The sequence below is a fragment of the Lynx canadensis genome, chromosome C1, assembly GCF_007474595.2.
Source record: "Lynx canadensis isolate LIC74 chromosome C1, mLynCan4.pri.v2, whole genome shotgun sequence".
NCBI classification, from domain to species: domain Eukaryota; kingdom Metazoa; phylum Chordata; class Mammalia; order Carnivora; family Felidae; genus Lynx; species Lynx canadensis.
The window spans coordinates 102,892,958-102,912,555 of NC_044310.1; the positions used below are offsets into that span (position 1 = coordinate 102,892,958).

Below are 19,598 nucleotides of genomic sequence, written 5' to 3' on the forward strand. Positions count from 1 at the left end.
CTCTCAGATGGCCAGAAAGCAGTATAACACGTTCCCTATAATCTCCTTTACCAGGACATAGCTATTTGATTTCCCACATGTCCTGAGAATTGTTTGTTGGTATGCCAACGTTGGAATTGGTGACCAGAACCCTAAGGACCTTTGCATATATTTTAGTTGGATTGTTTTCTTGCTGTTAAATTGTCTGAATTCCTTATATATTTTGGATATTAATCCCTTATCAGATAGATTAGATATATCATTCAATATCAGATAAATATTTTCTCCTACTCCAAAGGTCACCTTTTCATATTGTTGATGGCTTCCTTTGCTGTGCAGAAACTTTTTAGTTTGATGTAGTTCCTCTTGTTTATTTTTGCTTTTATTACCTTTGCTGTTGGTGTCCAGTCCAAAAAATAGCACCAAGACCAAAGTCAGGGAGTCTATCCTCTATGTTTTCTTTGAGGAGTTTTATAGTTTCAGGTCTTAATTCAAATCTTTAATTCACTTTGAGTTAGTTTTTGTGAGTGGTATAAGGTTATAAGGTAGAGGTTTTTTGTTTTTGTTTTTGTTTTTGTTTTGTATGTGGATATTCAGTTTTCCCAGTACCACTTATTAAAGAGACTCTCTCAGAATTTTGTGTTCTTTGTGCCCTTGTCAAAGATTAGTTGACTGTATATAGGTGGGTTTATTTCTGGACTCTATTCTCTTCCTTTTTCTTTTTTAATTAAAAATTTTTTCAATGTTTTTATTTATTTTTGAGAGAGAGCATAAGCCAGGGAGGGAAAGGCAGAGGGAGAGAGAGAGAGAGAGAGAGAGAGAGAGAGAGAGAGAGAGAGAGAATGAGAGGGTGAGGGGCAGAGAGAGAGGGAAACATAGAATCCAAAGCAGGCTCCAGGCTCTGAGCTGTCAGCACAGAGCCTGATGCAGGGTTCAAACTCATGAACTGCAAGGTTATGACCTGAGCTGAAGTGGGAAGCCCAACCAACTGAGTCACCCAGGTGGCCCTATACTCTCTTCCTTTGATCAGTGTATCTATTTTTATATATGTACCATACTATTTTGATTATAGTGGTTTGAAATCAGGAATATACCTCCAGTTCTGTTCACCTTTCTCAAGATTCCTTTGTCTATTTGGGGTCTTTTGTGGTTTCTTATTTTTTATTTTAAAATAATTTTATTCTGCCCGGAAATGGTGGTGATGTTCTTACATTCTGTCCACCCAAAGGAAGAGGAACGAAATTAAAGGGTCCAGAATTTTCCTCACCATATTGTCATAATTCTTTCTTTCAGATTCCAAAGAATTTGCATATGAATTATATCATGTGATCTCAAAACTGCCCCATGAGGGTAAGCTGAATGAATAATTATATCTCATTTTATAAACAAGGCTCAGGTTAAATATTTAGCCAGTATTTCCAAAAATGATATGTGTACCTCATTCATTTTTTAGAACTTGACAAGGGCCTAGTACTAAGTGCCCCCTGCTCTTCAGTTGCTCACAACCTTGACATCTTCAAGGGAGTGACCATGACTCCAGCTAGGTATGACCCTAGCTGGCACTTAAAAGTGGCACTTAAAGACACATAAATGTCTATAGTGATACTTATGACTAAACACTTACTGAGAATTTCCTTTTCCAAAAGTATAAACTTAGATTATTTGAAGAATTAGTATTTCGATTAGCATCTTAATTAATAAGCATATATATATACAGACACACACATACACGCATGTATATAGTATCACCACATGAGTACTGATTTGGTACAAAGAGACTGCTAACTGTAAACTGTTTGACTTAGGATAAGTATCTTTATCTTTCTAGTTATAAATTTTCTCATCTGTACGATGAGAGGATGGTGCATGTCCATCTCTAAATCCTGGGTTAGATTTGAAGACATCAATATGAATTCACGTTTACCTTACTAATAGATACAGATGGACAAATACAGAAATAATTATGAATATGTGTGTATTCATGTGTTAGTATATGCACATGTATTTCCAAGTTCTGGCCTCTGAAGGGCCTAGAAAAAACATCCCAGTAGCAATGAGTACACCTAGCACCTAGTTTTTGGGTTCTAATATAATTCTCGAATAAGAGGAATCAGGACTCTTGGGAGAAATGGCCCCTCCCCTGCTCATGCTCTGTCTCGCACTGTCTCTCAAAAATAAGTAAATGTTAAAAAAATTTTTTTTAAAGTGTCAAGGTACTGAAAGACATTTCAAAATGTTAAGCATCCTTAAGCTCCTCAATCACTTTTTAATAAAAGTATTATTTATTATTTTATTTTTATGTATGTGTGTATTGAGGTATATTCACAATTTTATTTAATCCTTTATTTTTTTTAATTTTTTTAACGTTTATTTATTTTTGAGACAGAGAGAGACAAAGCATGAACAGGGGAGGGTCAGAGAGAGGGAGACACAGAATCTAAAACAGGCTCTAGGCTCTGAGCTGTCAGCACAGAGCCTGATGTGGGGCTCGAACTCACGGGCCGCGAAATCATGACCTGAACCGAAGTCGGCCGCTTAACTGACTGAGCCACCCAGGTGCCCCTATTTAATCCTTTAAAAACATTCCTATTTTAAAAAATACGTTGAATTTATTCATTCAATTAATTAATTACTAATTTACTGAGGTCTTACTGTATTTTAAGCAGCCCTGGGAACATACAGAGTAATTACAAAGTCTCTTCCTCCAAAGAATTAGTAGTTCAAGGAGGAAACAGGGGAAGGAACCAATTGATATTACATAGGTGCCAAAAATATTCACCAAATAAAATTAAGCAACATACCGGGTACGATAAGGGCGCAAAAGGTCACCTGTTTCAAATTGGAGATCAGTGAGAGATTCCTGGAAGATAACAGATGAAGTGAATCTTGAGGGTAAAAGAAGTGCTAGCCATTAGGCAAGTGGAGAATTTACAAGGAGGAGGGTACAGCAAAAGAATGTTTAGAGAAGCATGGAAAAACACAGCACTTCGGAAAATTCCAAGTAAGCAGTATGGAGGATGTTTATATCCTATTGTATATTATATTGCCATTGACAAAAGTAACAGGGCACAGACTCAGTATTAAGCAAAATCATCTCATTTATGAATGTGCTTACCATTAATATACCATATATCTTGCTAGTGGAGACTTAACTCAATCTGCTCAGCTACAGGAAAGAACTTATCTAAGTGATTTCAAGAGGTCTCTTTTGACCTTATTTCACTGTTTTCTCCTCTCTACAATTGTAGTCTATATTTATTCAGCAAAGAAAACAAAATTGCTAAAGTAAGTTATATTATGCTTTATTAGAACAACTTAATATATAATTAAGGGAAAACATAGTACTTTAAATTAATGATACTATCCAATATTCTTCCTCTCTCTGAGAAAGTTTCACTACAATGTGGCTCTGGGTCAAGCCCTGAACCAAAAAAAAAATGTATTTCTTTATTTTTTTTAAGTAATTTTTAAACTTTAGAATCATTTTAGATTTAAGAAGAGTTGCAAAAATGGTAGAGTTCCTATATGCCCCACAGCCAATTTCCTTTATTGTTAACATCTCCCATTACTATGGTATATTTGTCACAACTAATAAACCAATAATGGTACATTCTTATTAACCAAAATCCATACTTTATTAATATTTCTTTAGTTTTTTTGAAAATGTACTAAAATTTAATCATTCATAAAAGCTGTAATTTAATCTGATGGTAAAATACCAAAAGCAATATTAGAGTTGATTTATTATATATTTTAGCTTTGAAAACCATAGAAATCAGTTATCCCAGTTTTTTTCCTATGAAAGACTCATTTTTGCAAAGGATTATGCACAATTTTAATTAGAATATCATGACAAGGGTATTTCGTAATTTAGTTTTGAGAAAGAGACCGACCACGAGTGGGGGTGGGGCAGAGAGAGAGAGGGAGACATAGAATCCGAAGCAGGCTGAGCTGTCAGCACAGAGCCCTATATGTGGCGCTCGAACTCACAAACCGTAAGATGATGACCTGAGCTGAAATCGAATGCTTAACGGACTGAGCCACCCAGGTGCCCCCATAATTTTTTAAATACAAAATGAAGCCAGTGACTCAAAAAGTTATCTGGTGCAATGGGTTTGAGGGGAAATTTCATAATATGTATCATTACAGATATGAAGTATAATGGTTCAACTTTTTTAGTGCTGGACAGGGAAGAATCATGATAAAAAGGTCAATATGAAATCATTTGATTACAGTAGTACTATCTAACATTTGAAATGCATCCGTGCTCTTTTTTTGTAATCATATTAGAGTCAAGTATATTTATTTTCACATCTGTTATAACTGCTATTACAAAGGAGACATACTATTATTTTCCAAGTGATAATACAGAGAGCAATTTTTTTTTTCTCCAGGGAAATTGTGCAAGCCGATACAAGATTTAAATTCTTCACCTAATATATAAAACAGGAGAAGCCTCTTCAGATTTAATTTCTGAAGTCTGGAATGCTCGTATTTCCCAGTTAGGCCACAGTTCATTCCTGTAATCTGGCCCAGAGCTGCTGCTTACTGCGGGTCTAAAGCGGCAGACAGGATTTCTTTTTGGGCTTCTTCTTTTCCACTGGTGTTTTTCTTTTTTCTTTAAAAAAAATTTTTTTTTGATGTTTATTTTTTAGAGAAAGAGAGAGAGACAGAGTGTGAGTTGGGGAGGGGCAGAGAGCGAGAGGGAGACACAGAATCTGAAGCAGGCTCCAGACTCCCAGCTGTCAGCACAGAGCCCGAAGCGGGGCTCGAACTCACAAGCTGTGAGATCATGACCTGAGCAGAAGTCAGACACTTAGCTGACTGGGCCACCCAGGCGCCTCTCCCCACTGGTGTTTTTCTATTTATCTGTCTGACCGGGTCATAAAAGATCTTATTAATGTTGATCTTTAACTTTGTAGTAGATTCTAAAAAGGCATGGTCATACCACCATCTTCCTAACCCTTTTCTCCTTTTTTTTTTTTTTTTTTTTTTAACCATCTTGCTAAATTCTGACCCTGTTCTTTGCCAACTACTTGCTCATCTTCCAGGTCACATTATTGCCAGCTAAAATCATTGGACATCTTCTGCGTCCTTAACCCATACAATCAGTTCCTTCAAGTCCTATAAGTCATTAAACACAGACTGAGCTGTAATAGGATATGCTAGTGCAAACCCTTGGCCGTTGTTCATACACAAATCCCTCATTGCTATAAATTCCTCTGTCCTGCTGTGTCCAGGATTTCAAGCATACGCTGTTGGCAATCTACTTTAGCTTGCTTTCTGAAGAATTCTGGAGGAATCTTCTATTGTTGGGTCATATTTTTCAACAAAAATTCTGGGAACAAACTGAACTGTGAGATCAGATTTCCCATGCCTCCTGAACCAAGGACCACTAGCTTATACTCACACATGACCTGGTCTGTTTGAATCCTGACAATCTACTCAATGCCACTGAAGTTACAGTGACACACACACTGTTATACACAGAGTAAACACCCTCTGATCCAGTCATCCCACTTCTGGGAATCTATCCCCCACTTGGGTCTGGTCCTCCTCCTCCCTCCCCTACACAGTGGCTGTGCTGTGGCTCTGCTCAGGCTCTGGGTGGTGGTGGTGCTGGCAGTGGTACCTCCAGAACACACTCACATGCCTAATATTTCTGTAATTTTTACTTGGTGTCCTTTTTATGTTCCAGGATCCTATCCAATGTTCTTATATGCAAATGATACAATGGGAAAGGGATATAACCTTTCAACATTATTACAAACGCAAAGGATGGTAAAGTGATGAATATTAGTACACATTCATCAGCGACGAGGGCTTTGTATCTTGAGTTGTTTTTAGATACATTACATTTAGATGTCAGGTCTCTTTAGGCTCCTCTGTACTATGACAATTGCTCAGACTTTCCTTGTTTTTGATGATCTTGATAGTTTCAACATGGTTAGCTATTTTGTAAGATATTCCTGAACTTGGGTTTGTCTGATGTTTCCTTATGATTAGACGGTGCTATCATTTTTGGGGAGGAAGACCACAGGGATAAAGTACCCTTGTCATCACATATTAAGGCTGCATGACTATCAACATGACTCACTGGTTATGTTCATTTTGATCATGCACCTGAGGCAGTGTTTGTCAGATCTCTCCACTGTAATGTTATTTTTTTCCCCTTTCCATACTGTTCTCTTTGGAAGGAATATACTCTCTGTAGCCTATACTTAAGGAGTGGGGAGTTATGCCCCATTTCCTTGAGGGTAGAATATTTATATAAATTGTTTAGAATTCTTCTGTATGGGAAATTTGTCTATTCTACTCCACTTATTAAATTATTCAATCATTTATATATATATATCTGTATGGATTCATTGATATGTTTTATATTTTATTATAATCCAATATTAGGTCATCTGTTTTGTGGCTCAGATTGTTCTACCTTTGGCCATTGAGACCACTTTAGGTTGGCTTCTGTATCCCTTTGACATACCCCCATCAGTTTGTTTTTTGAGCACTTTCTTACTTCCTTGGCATAATAAGACTGTGTGTGTGTGTGTGTGTGTAATATGATGGGAAAGTGATATAATGGGAAAGTGATATAACCTTTCAACATAATTACAAAAGCAAAGGATGGTAAAGTGATGAATATTAGTACACATTCATCAGCAGTGAGGGCTTTGTATCTGGAGTTGTTTTTAGTTTGGTTTCCTATTCATATCTCACTTTTAGCTTGGTTTACAAGTTAACCAATGATTTTTTCTGTAACCTTGCATATTATAAATAAAATGAGAGAGTCAATGAGGTTATAATTACATACTTTTATTTAAAGAGGAAATTGGGGTACTTATTGCTGATAACTGGTAATTACATTATCAAGGGGCTGTTCATTCAATAAGCTTACATGTTAAAAAAGGCAAATTTATATGTTAAAAGAAGGAAATGAAAAAGAAGTAAGCAACCTTTACTTTTGGACTAGAACAATCTGCAGATTGTAAGATATTGAGTCCATTTTTAAAAGATGATAAATCACCAGTATCACAAGTTTTAGGGAAGGAAAAAGACCTAAGAAGTAATACCATTTCTTTGTTCTCTAATTTTCAAAAGGCATTTCTACCTGTAAATTAGGCCAATAGTTAAATAGTAAATAGTTAAATGAGCAAATAGTTAAATGATTAGGAGCAAGTTGTAGTTCTTACATTTCTGGTTCTCTTATGTGCATTTACATTGGGAAATAATAATTTCTAATGTTTCTTTAGCTGTTCAGATTTGTCCTTGGGTTATATGACAGGCAGCAATGTGAAAATGTATTGCATGACAGCTTATTTATCAATACAAACCTGGCTGGTACATCTAGTCCCATTGTTGATGAAATTTGGTGTGCCCAATAGCTAACACTTGTTTAACTTTGTGAGACAAGAACAGACTAGAGCTTCTACAAATGAGAAAACAGGATCAACAGCAGTCCTGAGACATAAACGGGAGTCTCTGCTTTTCATTTGCTGTTTTCAGAACTACATTGTATGCCATTAAGAGAACTGTTTTTTTAAGTTTTTTTTTAATGTTTATTTTATTTTTGAGAGAGGCAGAGACAGAATGCGAGTGGGTTAGGGGCAGAGAGAGACGGAGACACAGAAGCAGAAGCAGGCTCCAGGCTCTGAGCTGTCAGCACAGAGCCTGATGCGGGGCTCAAACTCACGAGCTGTTAGATCATGACCTGAGCTGAAGTCAGACACTCAACCGACTGAGCCACCCAGGCGCCCCTAAGAGAACTGTTTTAAGCAGACTGCCCCTGTATTTAGTTAGTATCAATTTTGTTTTAATACATAAGTAACCTCTTTGAATATTGACTACTTAGACTCTGTGTGTGTGAGGGAGTGGAGAGGAGAAAGTAGGAGTGAGGGGAGACAAATGACATTTGTAGGCCATACCACAAAAGTTGGCAGCTATGGATCATATTTTCTAAGGCAAAGTCTTGTTGGATCCTAATATGGGAACTAAGAGATCAAAAGAAGATCAGACAGCTAACTTAAAATCCCAAGTTTTTCAGCCAAGTCAAATCTATTCACAGATGCTGGATTATTAGGATGACCCCTGAGCATAGAAAGTTGAAGGTAGTTTCTTCATTGAGAAAATAAAGACAGATTGCTTAGGGGAAAAGAGTAAAAAGGATGAGGTATCAGACACACTAGTGAATCACTAGTGAAATAAAATGTTTTAAGTGTTTATATATCTTAGATGTATATAAGACCATTAATTCTCTGATCTCTCAGGAAACATACATTTAGTTACAGTATTAAAAAGAAAAGATTGAGCTATTTTTTTTTCCTTAGAGAGAGAGAGAGAGCAAGAGCACACTCAACAGAGGGGCACAGGGAGAGAGAGATCTTAAACAGGCTTCACGCTCAGCATGGAGCCTGACACTGGGCTTGATCTTACAACCCGGGGTTCATGACCTGAGCTGAAATCAAGAGTTGGACACTGAACTGACTGAGCCACCCAGGTGCTCCAAGATTGAACGTCTAATAGAATATCAAATCCTATAAGAAGCAGAGTTCCATGGAGTCACCCAGTATACAGATATTGACTTCTCCCCACCATAATATTGACAACATTTATCAAGCACATACCACATGTCAAGAAGTCTGCTAAGGACTTACAAAAATGACTGAAAGGATACTTGAGCTCATAGTCCAGGGGTTATTGAAAGGAAAAAGTGGTGGGTCACAAGAGGACGGGAGGGAAATCAATATGAATGAAAAGCTAGAGTCTCACTGTAAGGAAAAGAGGAAAGAAGATTAATGCTTTGGCAAGAGAAAAGTAGATTCCTGAACAATGTGAAGCCGAGAGCTGTTCAATCTCATCAGATTCTGAAGGCATCTCTAGATGCAGCTTTCCAAAGAAAACTGGGGCAATGACAAATGGGACAGCTAAAAGTAGGTCACAATTATAGCAAAGAAAACAACAGCCAGCATACACTTAGCCATTGTTATTGTTGAAGTCGTGGAATTAGTGTGTTCGATAACTCTTGTCATCAGTGGCTTCCTGATACGATCTTCTGTGGTGAGGATAGCTTTTCGGGCTCCATCCCATTTTCCAGGGCCTTGTAGACGATACTGGATTGGAGTGCAGGGTCCCCAGATCATCTGTATTGCCAATTTAGGGTCAGTGAAGGCCAGAGACAGCAGACTGGGCCTGACACCCACGAGATCAGCCAGCTGTTCCATGGTATCTACATAGTCTCCCTGAATGGTATGGCGTTGGCTCTCCACATACCTGAAGCAGAGAAGACAGAAGCCATGGCCTGTCAATAATTCAGTCAATTAATCAGTGCTTTCTGATTGCCTGTTATTGGCTCCGTATTTGGCTAGGAGCTGTAGAAAACAAAGAAGAAAGGAAAGACATTGTCTTTATCCTTAAGGACCTTATAATCTACTGGAAGATAGAAGATAGATACACATAAAGCACAAGAGAATATAAGATTTTTGGTATATTGTGTGGTTTTAGATTGCTAAGTAGAAATGTTAGAAGAGGGTAGTTAAAATAGAGCAGTATGTCCTTGAAAGATGTGGAAGACATATCTGCTAGCAAACAGCAAAGTGTTACAAGTCAGGGGAGCAGCAGAGTGAAGGAATAAAGCAGGAATGAGTGTGGAATATGAGCATAGAATATCTGTGGGTGCTACCTACAGTAGAAGAGGCATGTTGTGGAAAACAAAGATGGATAGAGAGAGGCAAATATAGCAGATTCAGAGAAGACTCTGATGTTATGAGAAAACTCACCACAAAAATTCTCAAATTTGGGACCCTCAATTGTTTTATGAGGCAGTGGTAGTGGGGTCCACAGAGCAGGACTTCCCCGGGCCAGTGCTAATTTGGAATCCTGAAAGGAGTGGGGGGATGACTTATCCCACAAGAGGTAGTGGCCGTCCAAACAGAGCCAGGTGGAGGCATTACACCAAGTGCAGATTTGAAGAGCTAGAACTTTTTAGAGGGAAAATGTGGTAACAGATACTTGTGGCAGGAGTGGGATTTAGAGAGCTCACTGGTAACTTTTCTTCCTATAATGAAAATAAAACAAAGAAGAGTAGGACAGAAAGGAAGGAAGAGAAAAACCAAGTCAAACTAATTGAGATTAGATGGGATTGCTTGAGGAATCCAAAAACAGGGACAGGAAAAAAATGATAGAAAATAAATTTGAGGTAGAATTAGTGAGATAGAATTTCAGAGGAACTGGGGCACCTGGGTGGCGCAGTCGGTTAAGCGTCCGACTTCAGCCAGGTCACGATCTCGCGGTCCGTGAGTTCGAGCCCCGCGTCAGGCTCTGGGCTGATGGCTCGGAGCCTGGAGCCTGTTTCCGATTCTGTGTCTCCCTCTCTCTCTGCCCCTCCCCCGTTCATGCTCTGTCTCTCTCTGTCCCAAAAATAAATAAAAAACGTTGAAAAAAAAAAAAAGAATTTCAGAGGAACTGACAGATGGTCAAATAGCAATTTCCTGAAATGGGACTAGTTTCAAAGAGAAGTGAAGACAGGAAAGAATTTGAGAGCTTCCCCTTATGGATGTTATGTTGGCTGAAGGGTCTGTAGGCATACATTTATCCTTCAGTGGTGGGTCAAGAGCTGAGTATTCATAAAGGTTTATCAAAAGGGATTCACTTGTACCAGCCTTGTAGGGTTGTTGGGAGGATTAAATGAAGCCATGCATATAAAACACGTAGTGTGCGTACACAGTTGACCCTCGATAAAGGTTAAATTGTATCTTTGGGGACTGCTCACAGTCAAAAGGTAGTTAGACAAAAATAAGTCAGGGGAAAGAGAGGCGGGAAGTTGAAATAGGATATTTACTGCCAGAAAAGCAAGGAAAGAAAGCACTCCAAGAAGGAAGAGACATTTACAAGCACCAAACTCACCAGTGAGAAGAAAAATGGAATTGGTCATAGATGACCTTCAAGAGAACAGTTGCAGAAGGATAGAAGTTACAATACAGGAGGCTTAGGAGGAAGAAAAGAATGAGAATTTAGAGCATATAATGTAGAATATTTATTGTAGAAATCTGGCAGTGAAAGGAGAAAAACAGCAGAATACCTGGAAAGGATATCAGGGTTAATTAAAAACTTTCTCCTCTTCCCAGACAGGGGAGAGTTATGCTAGTAAAATCAGTGAAAGAAAACCACCTCTTTGGGCCTGGAATGATTATACCCCTAACTTTTGCACAAAAATTTAGGAACTTACCATCAACTTCCACTTTGTCCAAATAAAAATCACCTAGTGTATAAACTCAAGTTCCGAAATTCAGATTGCTAAATTACCATGTTGGCCCAAGCACTAAGCAACTAGCTGATGTTACCACTTTCCCAGATCACAAAGACTGTTCACACCATGAGCTGCTGTGACCTGAGGGTGCTGTTACATGATGACAGCTGACAAAGTAGCCTATGCTGGTTTGTTTTTTTGTTTTTCTTTAAGGAGTCTCTATGCCCAGTGTGGGGCTTGAACTCATGACCCAGAGATCAAGAGTCTGATATTCTACCAACTGAGCCAGCCCCGTGCTCACCTGTGCTGATTTGTAGATACACCTACAGATTTCTGACTGGGCCATATCTTCTTCCCATTAAATCATTGACCCTCTTCCTTTGGCAGCTCCACTAGCATTTCAAGTAATCCTGCCAAAATTAATATACCTGATTTTCCCTCCATGTACTTTTTCCTATCTTTCTTTTAGGTTCTAATCATAGGATTTTAAATGCTTTTCTGTTCTTTTCCATGCATATTCAAACCATTTGGTGCTATTTCCCCATTTTATTGTCACACAAACTATCATTTCCCTTCCCTTCAAAATATAATCTAAATCCTGGACCACCTGCGTGGTTCAGTCAGTTAATCATCTGACTTCGGCTCAGGTCATGATCTCACAGTTCGTGAGTTTGAGCCCCACATCAGGCTCTGTGCTGGCAGCTTGGAGCCTGGAGCCTGTTTCAGATTGTGTCTCCCTCTCTCTCTGTCCCTCCCCCAGTCGTGCTCTGTCTCTGTCTCTCAAACATTAATAAACATTAACAAAAGAAAAAAAAATCTAAATCCTTAAAATAACACGAGGAAGATAAACATAGTCCAATATTGCTCTAATTAAGAACTAAGAAGGAAATTACCACACACTCTCTTACCTTTTTGCCATTTGCTCTTGAGCCTTAGCTATCTCTGCTTTCATTTTGCTTTGTGAGGGCAATGTCTTTAGCCCTAAAGAGAAAAATCAAAATTTTAAGTGTAAGATTACCTCACTGACAACAATAATCCTATTAACAATTACTATGCCATGGAGAATTCAAAGAAATACAAAATAATTTTTTGTACTCGAGTAGGTTACAATTCACTGGATCACCTTCCCCTATCACCACCACAATATGATGCCATTAAGGACGGTAACTTACTCTATTCTACTATCTCTTTGGGAGAGATTTCTCCGATACTGTCTTCCAATCAGTATCTTCCTCCTCATCTTCCAATTGGGAAATGAAATATGGACATAAGGAAATGATAAATGGTCCCAAAAGTATGTGAAAAATAAAGAGCAAAATAAAGGGGAGGGTACATTTGTACTCTTAGTAACAAACAGGCTTTACCACAGAGAGAAGGAAGTAAAAATGAACTCTTGATCCCATTTTATGACTAAAGTCCTATGAAAGATAAGGCTTTCCTCTTCTGTTTGGATTTTTCACAATTTCAGAGGCGGCCATTTCATCTTGAAATGGCAACAGCTGACAAAAAACAGTTGGCGTGGTTGTTTTTAATTTTAAACTGATTTTGCGCAACCCTCAAAGTTTCACTCCTTGGTTCTGGTCAACCCTTTGAAGTGATACTGAGCAAATCAAATCCTTCTGCCACGGGACATTCTTTTTTTTTTTTTTAATGTTTATTTTGAGAGAGAGGGAGAGAGAGAGCATGGGGTTGCGCAGAGAGAGAGAGAGAGAGAGAAAATCCCTCTGTGCTGATAGCACAGAGCCTGATGTGGGGCTCAAACCCACAAACTGTGAGATCATGACCTGAGCTGAAACCAGGAGTTGGATGCTTAACCTACTGAGCCACCAAGCTGCCCCTGGCATGGGACATTCTTGAAATATTTGAAGGGAACTCTCCTATCTCCCCTGAATCTTATCTTCTGTAGTTAAACCTCTCCAGCTCCTTCAGTTGTACGTCAAATGGTAGGTACATTTTCAAATCCCTGAACCATTCTTGTCTCTCTCCTTTTCATGCACTCCAGTTTCACTTCTAAAATATGTCTTTGGGTATAGGCTGACCAGTTTAGAGAAGAACAGTTGTAAATTCTAGGATATTACAATTCTTTAATGATGCTAGATATAATTAGGCCGTTTAGAAGGCATATCATTCTCCTGATTCATGTTGAGCCTACTATCCCAAATCCTAAAGTTTTTTCTCATGTTCTCCTAGCCAAAACTGAAACAGGGGATGTTAAAGGGGGAAAGTAAGAATTTGAGAGGTTGAATCTTACACATTCTGGACGAGTCTTTAACCAGGTCTTAATTTTTGGCTGAAATCAATCACACCATTTCTATATTTGCTTTTCTCTATAATGACTTTTGCTTCACAAATATATATATCAGTTGTCTAAAATATAGATGAGTGGATTCTAGTCTGGAGTGCACATTGGAATCAACTGAGGAACACTTTCTTAGCTATCTATGTCTGGCCTACCCCAGACTTTTAAAATAAACATCACCAGGCAAAGCATGCCTATTTTGGGCAAGATTTTCCAGGAGATTCCAATATATGTCTATGGTTATAAATTATTACTTTATATTCACTCAAGAATAATTTTTGAGCACTAATTTTATGCCAGGCACTATTACAGTCATACATACTTTCTACCTATTTAAAAGCAAGAACATAAACATAATTAAACATACCATTAAGTAATTGGTCAACTTGTCTGGTCACTTACCTTTAAATACTTGAGTGACCCAGCGTCCTTGGAGCTCTGAAATTGGCATAATGGCACCCAAAGGCTGGATCAAGCCTATGATTGCAAGAGTTGGCTTTTCCAGGTTAGGAGGGAAGATATTTTTATATAGGGATACCTTGTTTTTGACTACTTGAACAGAATCTTCAAGAAAAGGAAAGGCAAAAGTATAGCCTGTGGCAAAGATAACAGCATCAATGTCATCCTCCCTGGAGCCATCTTCAAATAGGGCGGCTGTCTCTGTGAACTCCTTCACATTTCCTTTCACCTTCACCAAGCCAGAAATTATACGATTTGGCAGTTCATCATTCACTGTTGGATGCTGACTCAGAGGTCTGTGAGTGGTGATAAAGATCAAAAGGAGAAATGAGAGTGAGATAGAATGTTAGTAACGTAAGTAAAATTCTACCTTGATGGAAGTAGTTAAACAATATGTCAATGGTCTCTCTCTTGGTCTATCCATGAAATGTGGGAAAGGTCTAATATACCAGCTTGGAACAGATCTGGATCTCAGAGCAGAAGTTGGGCCCTAGATGGCACTGAAAGAGAAGATGTTGGAGAAGTAAAAGAAAAATGGTCTTATTTGAAGAGTGTATCTATGGTTTCTCAAGGAATAGTAATATTTTCAGTGATATGAAATGGCCACAGGCCTATAGTTTCTATCCATATATCAATAGGTCTATAAGACTGGACTATCAGCGTTCTTTTGAGTCTTTTTTCCACTTTCAAACCACCACGAGCTAGAATTAGACCATCATTTTGCAAGCTGTGTAATAAATTACATGTATTTAGCAATTTGTAAATGGATTCTATATACACTCATTTATTTGAGCCTTACATAAACTCAGTGAAAGACCCAGCACAGGTGTCATTATCCAGGTTTTAGAGATGAGGAGAGTGACTTGCCCAAGGTTACATACAGTCTAGGATTTGAAATTTTATATCAAAATGTTTTGTTTTTTTTTTTATGAATTCCCTTGGGATCCCCTGGGCCTGCCTGTTAAGTAATATTTCCTAGAAACAGCATTTATCTTTCTCTCCAAACTTATTCCTTTTCACAAATAGTACCACAATCCACATAGTTTTCCAAGCCACAAAACTGTGAGTCTTCTATCTGTTCACATGGGCTTTCCCTTTCTCCTCTTAATATCCTCAGAATAGTTTTATCTATTCTCTGTGTTACCTGGACTGTTACAAGGGCCTCCTTCTCCATTCCCCTTCAGTTATCTTCTACATCATTTTCGGAGTAGTTGTTCCAAAATGTATTTATTATTAGGTTACTCGCTTGTTTAAAATCTTTCAATGGCTCTGGACTGTCTTCGCTTCAAAAGTTTTATTTAGCAGAGGATACACAGGTTTTGTTGTTTTTTTTTTTTTAATTTTTTTTTCAACGTTTTTATTTATTTTTGGGACAGAGAGAGACAGAGCATGAACGGGGGAGGGGCAGAGAGAGAGGGAGACACAGAATCGGAAACAGGCTCCAGGCTCCGAGCCATCAGCCCAGAGCCGGACGCGGGGCTCGAACTCCCTGACCGCGAGATTGTGACCTGGCTGAAGTCGGACGCTTAACCGACTGCGCCACCCAGGCGCCCCTACACAGGTTTTAATGTACCTGTTCAGTGAGGCTGGAGAGGTACTCAATCACTCTTTGATCTTTGCCATTTTATTATAGTCCAGCCAAACCAGGCTACGTGCAAGTCCAAGAGCAAAATGTATTTTTCATTATTCTAAGACCTTGTACTTAGAATGCTACTTCCTTACCCTATTTGCTTGACTATGTCTTATTGTTCTAAAACCCCAATTCATTTTGTAATCACTGAAGTCATGGATGCTACAGTTTCCATAATTGGGTGAAATAAATGAGTGAAAAGTTGTTGAAGAACATAGTCTCAAACTATCACCCAACTGATTAATTTCAAAGGAAGAAAATCTTTACAAAGGAGAAACTGGTATGTGCCACCTTATTCAAGGCATCAAATTTAACATCATTAATACGGGATAAACTGATGTCATGTGGCTCCTGATGTGATCTACCAAGAAGGCAAAACCTGTAAATATTTGTAGCAAAAATGTTTCCCCTGAATATAGTAAAGGTAGAACAACTATGCAAGCCCAAATTTTGAGACTTTTTATAAAACAAGTGGCTCAATTCTTTTAAAAAAATCTATGTCAAAAAATGGTGAATTATTTCAATTGAAGAGATTAAAGAGATATGACAATAAAATGCAATGGGGTAATGGGAATGCAAGCTGGTGCAGCTACTCTGGAAAACAGTATGGAGGTTCCTCAAAAAAGTAAAAATGGAACTACCCTACAACCCAGCAATTGCACTATTAGGTCTTTATCCACGGGATAGAGGTGTGCTGTTTTGAAGGGACACATGCACCCCCATGTTTATAGCAGCACTATCAACAATAGCCAAAGTATGGAAAGAGCCGAAATGTCCATCGACAGATAAATGGATAAAGAAGATGTGGTATATATATATAATGGAGTATTACTCGGCAATCAAAAAGAACGAAATCTTGCCATTTGCAATTTTGTGGATGGAACTGGAGGGTATTATGCTAAGTGGAATTAGAGAAAGACAAAAATTATATGACTTCACACATATAAGGACTTTAAGACACAGAACAGATGAACACAAGGAAAGGGAAGCAAAAATAATATAAAAACAGGGAGGGGGACAAAACATAAGAGATTCTTAAACATGGAGAACAAACCGGGTTACTGGAGGGGCTGTGCGGGGGGGATAAATGGGTAAGGGGCACTAAGGAATCTACTCCTGAAATTATTGTTGCACTATATGCTAACTAATTTGGATGTAAATTTTAAAAAATAAAAAATAAAATAAAAAAAAATAAACCCACACTTACATGATCAATTAATCTGTAACAAAGGAGGCAAGAATCTGAAATGGGGAAGAGACAGTCTCTTCAACAAATGGTACTGGGAAATTTGGACAACTACATGCAAAAGAATGAAACTGCACCACTTTCTTGTATCATAAACATAAATAAACTTAAATACCTAAATGTGAGACCTGAAACCATAAATGTCATAGTAGAAAACATGGACATTAATCTCTTTGACAGTCTTAGCAACATTTTTCTAGATAGGTTTCACAGGCAAGGAAACAAAAGCAAAAATAAAGTTTTAGGACTACACCAAAATAAGAAACTTATGTGCAGTGAAAGAAATCATCAACAAAATTAAAAAGCAACCTACTGAATGGGAAGATATACTCATAAATTACATATCCAATAAAAGAATAAAATCTAAAATATGGAAAGGACGTCTATGACTCAACATTAAAACAAAAACAAAAAATTTTTAATTAAAATTAAATTAAAAATTATTTAAAAAGTCAGGAACCTGAAACAATTGTTTTACACAATGTATCAGTAGGAAGAATTTCAGGAGCAGCATGGTATGATCAATTGCTATTTAAAATATAATTTAATGTTTAATGTTTTATTTTAATATAATTTAATGTTATAATTTATTTTAATGTTAATATAATGTTGCACAAATATATACGCAATGCTGTATATTTAGACATGAATGGGGGTGAGGAGGAGCCTGGGAATCTAATGTCAACATGTGGGGTGTAATAAATAAATAAAACTTGAAAGTTAAAAAAAAAATGCAGTGGGGTAATACCTGAAAGGATCCTGGATTTAAAAATAAAAGAGCTATAAATAGTATTATTAGGACAATTTAGGAAATTTGAATGTGATACATTAGATAATAGTATTTTATTAATGCTGAACTTCCCATGTGATCATTGTATTATGTTTATGTAGGAGAATGCCCTATTTCTTAGGCAATATATGCTAAAGAATGTAGGGTAAAGTGTGTTAGAGTGGCTGTAACATACTCTCAAATGGTTCAGGAAAGAATATGTAGTATTCATGTATGGATGAATACATGGATGGATGGATGTGATATAATCAGATGGATAGATGGGATTTACTTATCTTCAGAGAAAGGGAGAGAGAGAAAGCAAATATAGCAAACTGTTACTAACAGGTGAATCTAAGTGAAAGGTGTATGGGTGCTCATTGTACTTACTATTTTGTAGGAAGTAAATCTGAGCATTTAAAAGGATAAAAAATTGGAGGGAATATATCAAACTCAACACCCAAAAAACAAATAATCCAGTGAAGAAATGGGCAAAAGACATGAATAGACGCTTCTTCAAAGAAGACATCCAGATGGCCAACTGACACATGAAAAAATGCTCAACATCACTCATCATGAGGGAAATACAAATAAAAACTATGAGATACCACCTCACACCTGTCAGAATGGCTAACATTAACAACTCAGGCAACAACAGATGTTGGCGAGGATGCGGAGAAAGAGGATCTCTTTTGCACTGCTGGTGGGAATGCAAACTGGTGCAGCCACTCTGGAAAACAGTATGGAGGTTCCTCAAAAAGCTAAAAATAGAACTACCCTACGACCCAGAAATTGCACTACAAGGTATTTATCCAAAGGATATGGGCATGCTGTTTCAAAGGGACACATGCACCCCAATGTTTATAGCAGCACTATCAACAATAGCCAAAGTATGGAAAGAGCCCAAATGTCCATTGATGGATGAATGGATAAAGAAGATGTAGTGTATATATATATATATATATATATATATATATATATATATATACACAATGGAGTATTACTTGGCAATCAAAAAGAATTAAATCTTGCCATTTGCAACTACGTGGGAACTAGAGGGTATTATGCTAAGTGAAATTAGTCAGAGAAAGACAAATATCATATGATTTCACTCATATGAGGACTTTAAGATACAAAACAGATGAACATGAGGGAAGGGAAGCAAAAATAATATAAAAACAGGGAGGGGGACAAAACATAAGAGACTCTTAAATATGGAGAACAAACAGAGGGTTACTAGAGGGGTGGTGGGAGGGGTTGTGGGAGGGGAATGGGTTAAATGGGTGAGGGGCTTAAGGAATCTACTCCTGAAATCATTGTTGCACTATATGCTAACTAACTTGGATATAAATTTAAAAAAATAAATTTAAAAAATTGGAGGGAATAAAGCATTCAAAATCAGCTTCTAGAAATGCTTTCATAGTCTACCTCCTTGACTGTGTGGACTCCCATCCTTCATACCCCCATAGCACTCCATGCATTCATCATATTCTATTGTCTGTCTCCTCCTTAGAGTATTTAAGGTAAAATCCATTTTTAGAGTCTGACATTTATTGTGTGATCTCAGACAAATTAGTTTCTCTAAGTGTCAATTTTTATAACTGCAAAATGGAAATGAAAAATAGTACTAACCTTTAGGGTTGTAATGAGGATTAAATGAGATAATGTATTTAACTCCAGTCTAGCATTATGCTTGTCTTATATTAAGTCCTCAAAAATAAAGTGTTGTTATTTGTATTAGCATTACTATTAGGTCTTTAGTCTCTGTGTTCTCATGCCCCGTATAATGTTTGGCTCATTACGCGTGTTCAGTATTTGTTGGATAAATGAATGAACACTGCCCTCTGCTCCCATTTTGTTGTTTTTACTGGGCATCATGTAAAAAGAACTTGTGGGGTGCCTGGGTGGCTCAGTGGGTTAAACATCCACCTTCAGCTCAGGTCATGATCTCATGGTTCGTGAGTTCATGCC

General features: G+C 37.6%; 1 protein-coding gene across 3 annotated transcripts in view; it reads right to left on the bottom strand.

The window, feature by feature from the left end:
* Nucleotides 1-7,551: 7,551 nt before the first annotated feature.
* Nucleotides 7,552-19,598, bottom strand: part of FMO5 (flavin containing dimethylaniline monoxygenase 5) — a 34,824-nt gene continuing 22,777 nt past the window's right edge. For 2 of the 3 annotated variants that reach the window (XM_030325829.1, XM_030325828.1), the window contains exons 7-9: nucleotides 13,926-14,278; nucleotides 12,133-12,205; nucleotides 8,436-9,249 (exon numbers count right to left, since the gene is read on the bottom strand). In XM_030325829.1, coding sequence (XP_030181689.1) covers nucleotides 8,904-9,249; nucleotides 12,133-12,205; nucleotides 13,926-14,278 — 772 coding nt within the window. In that variant the 3' untranslated portion in view covers nucleotides 8,436-8,903. Of the gene's footprint in view, nucleotides 9,250-12,132; nucleotides 12,206-13,925; nucleotides 14,279-19,598 lie in introns of all 3 variants that reach the window. The other variant, XM_030325827.2, reaches the window with a different exon arrangement.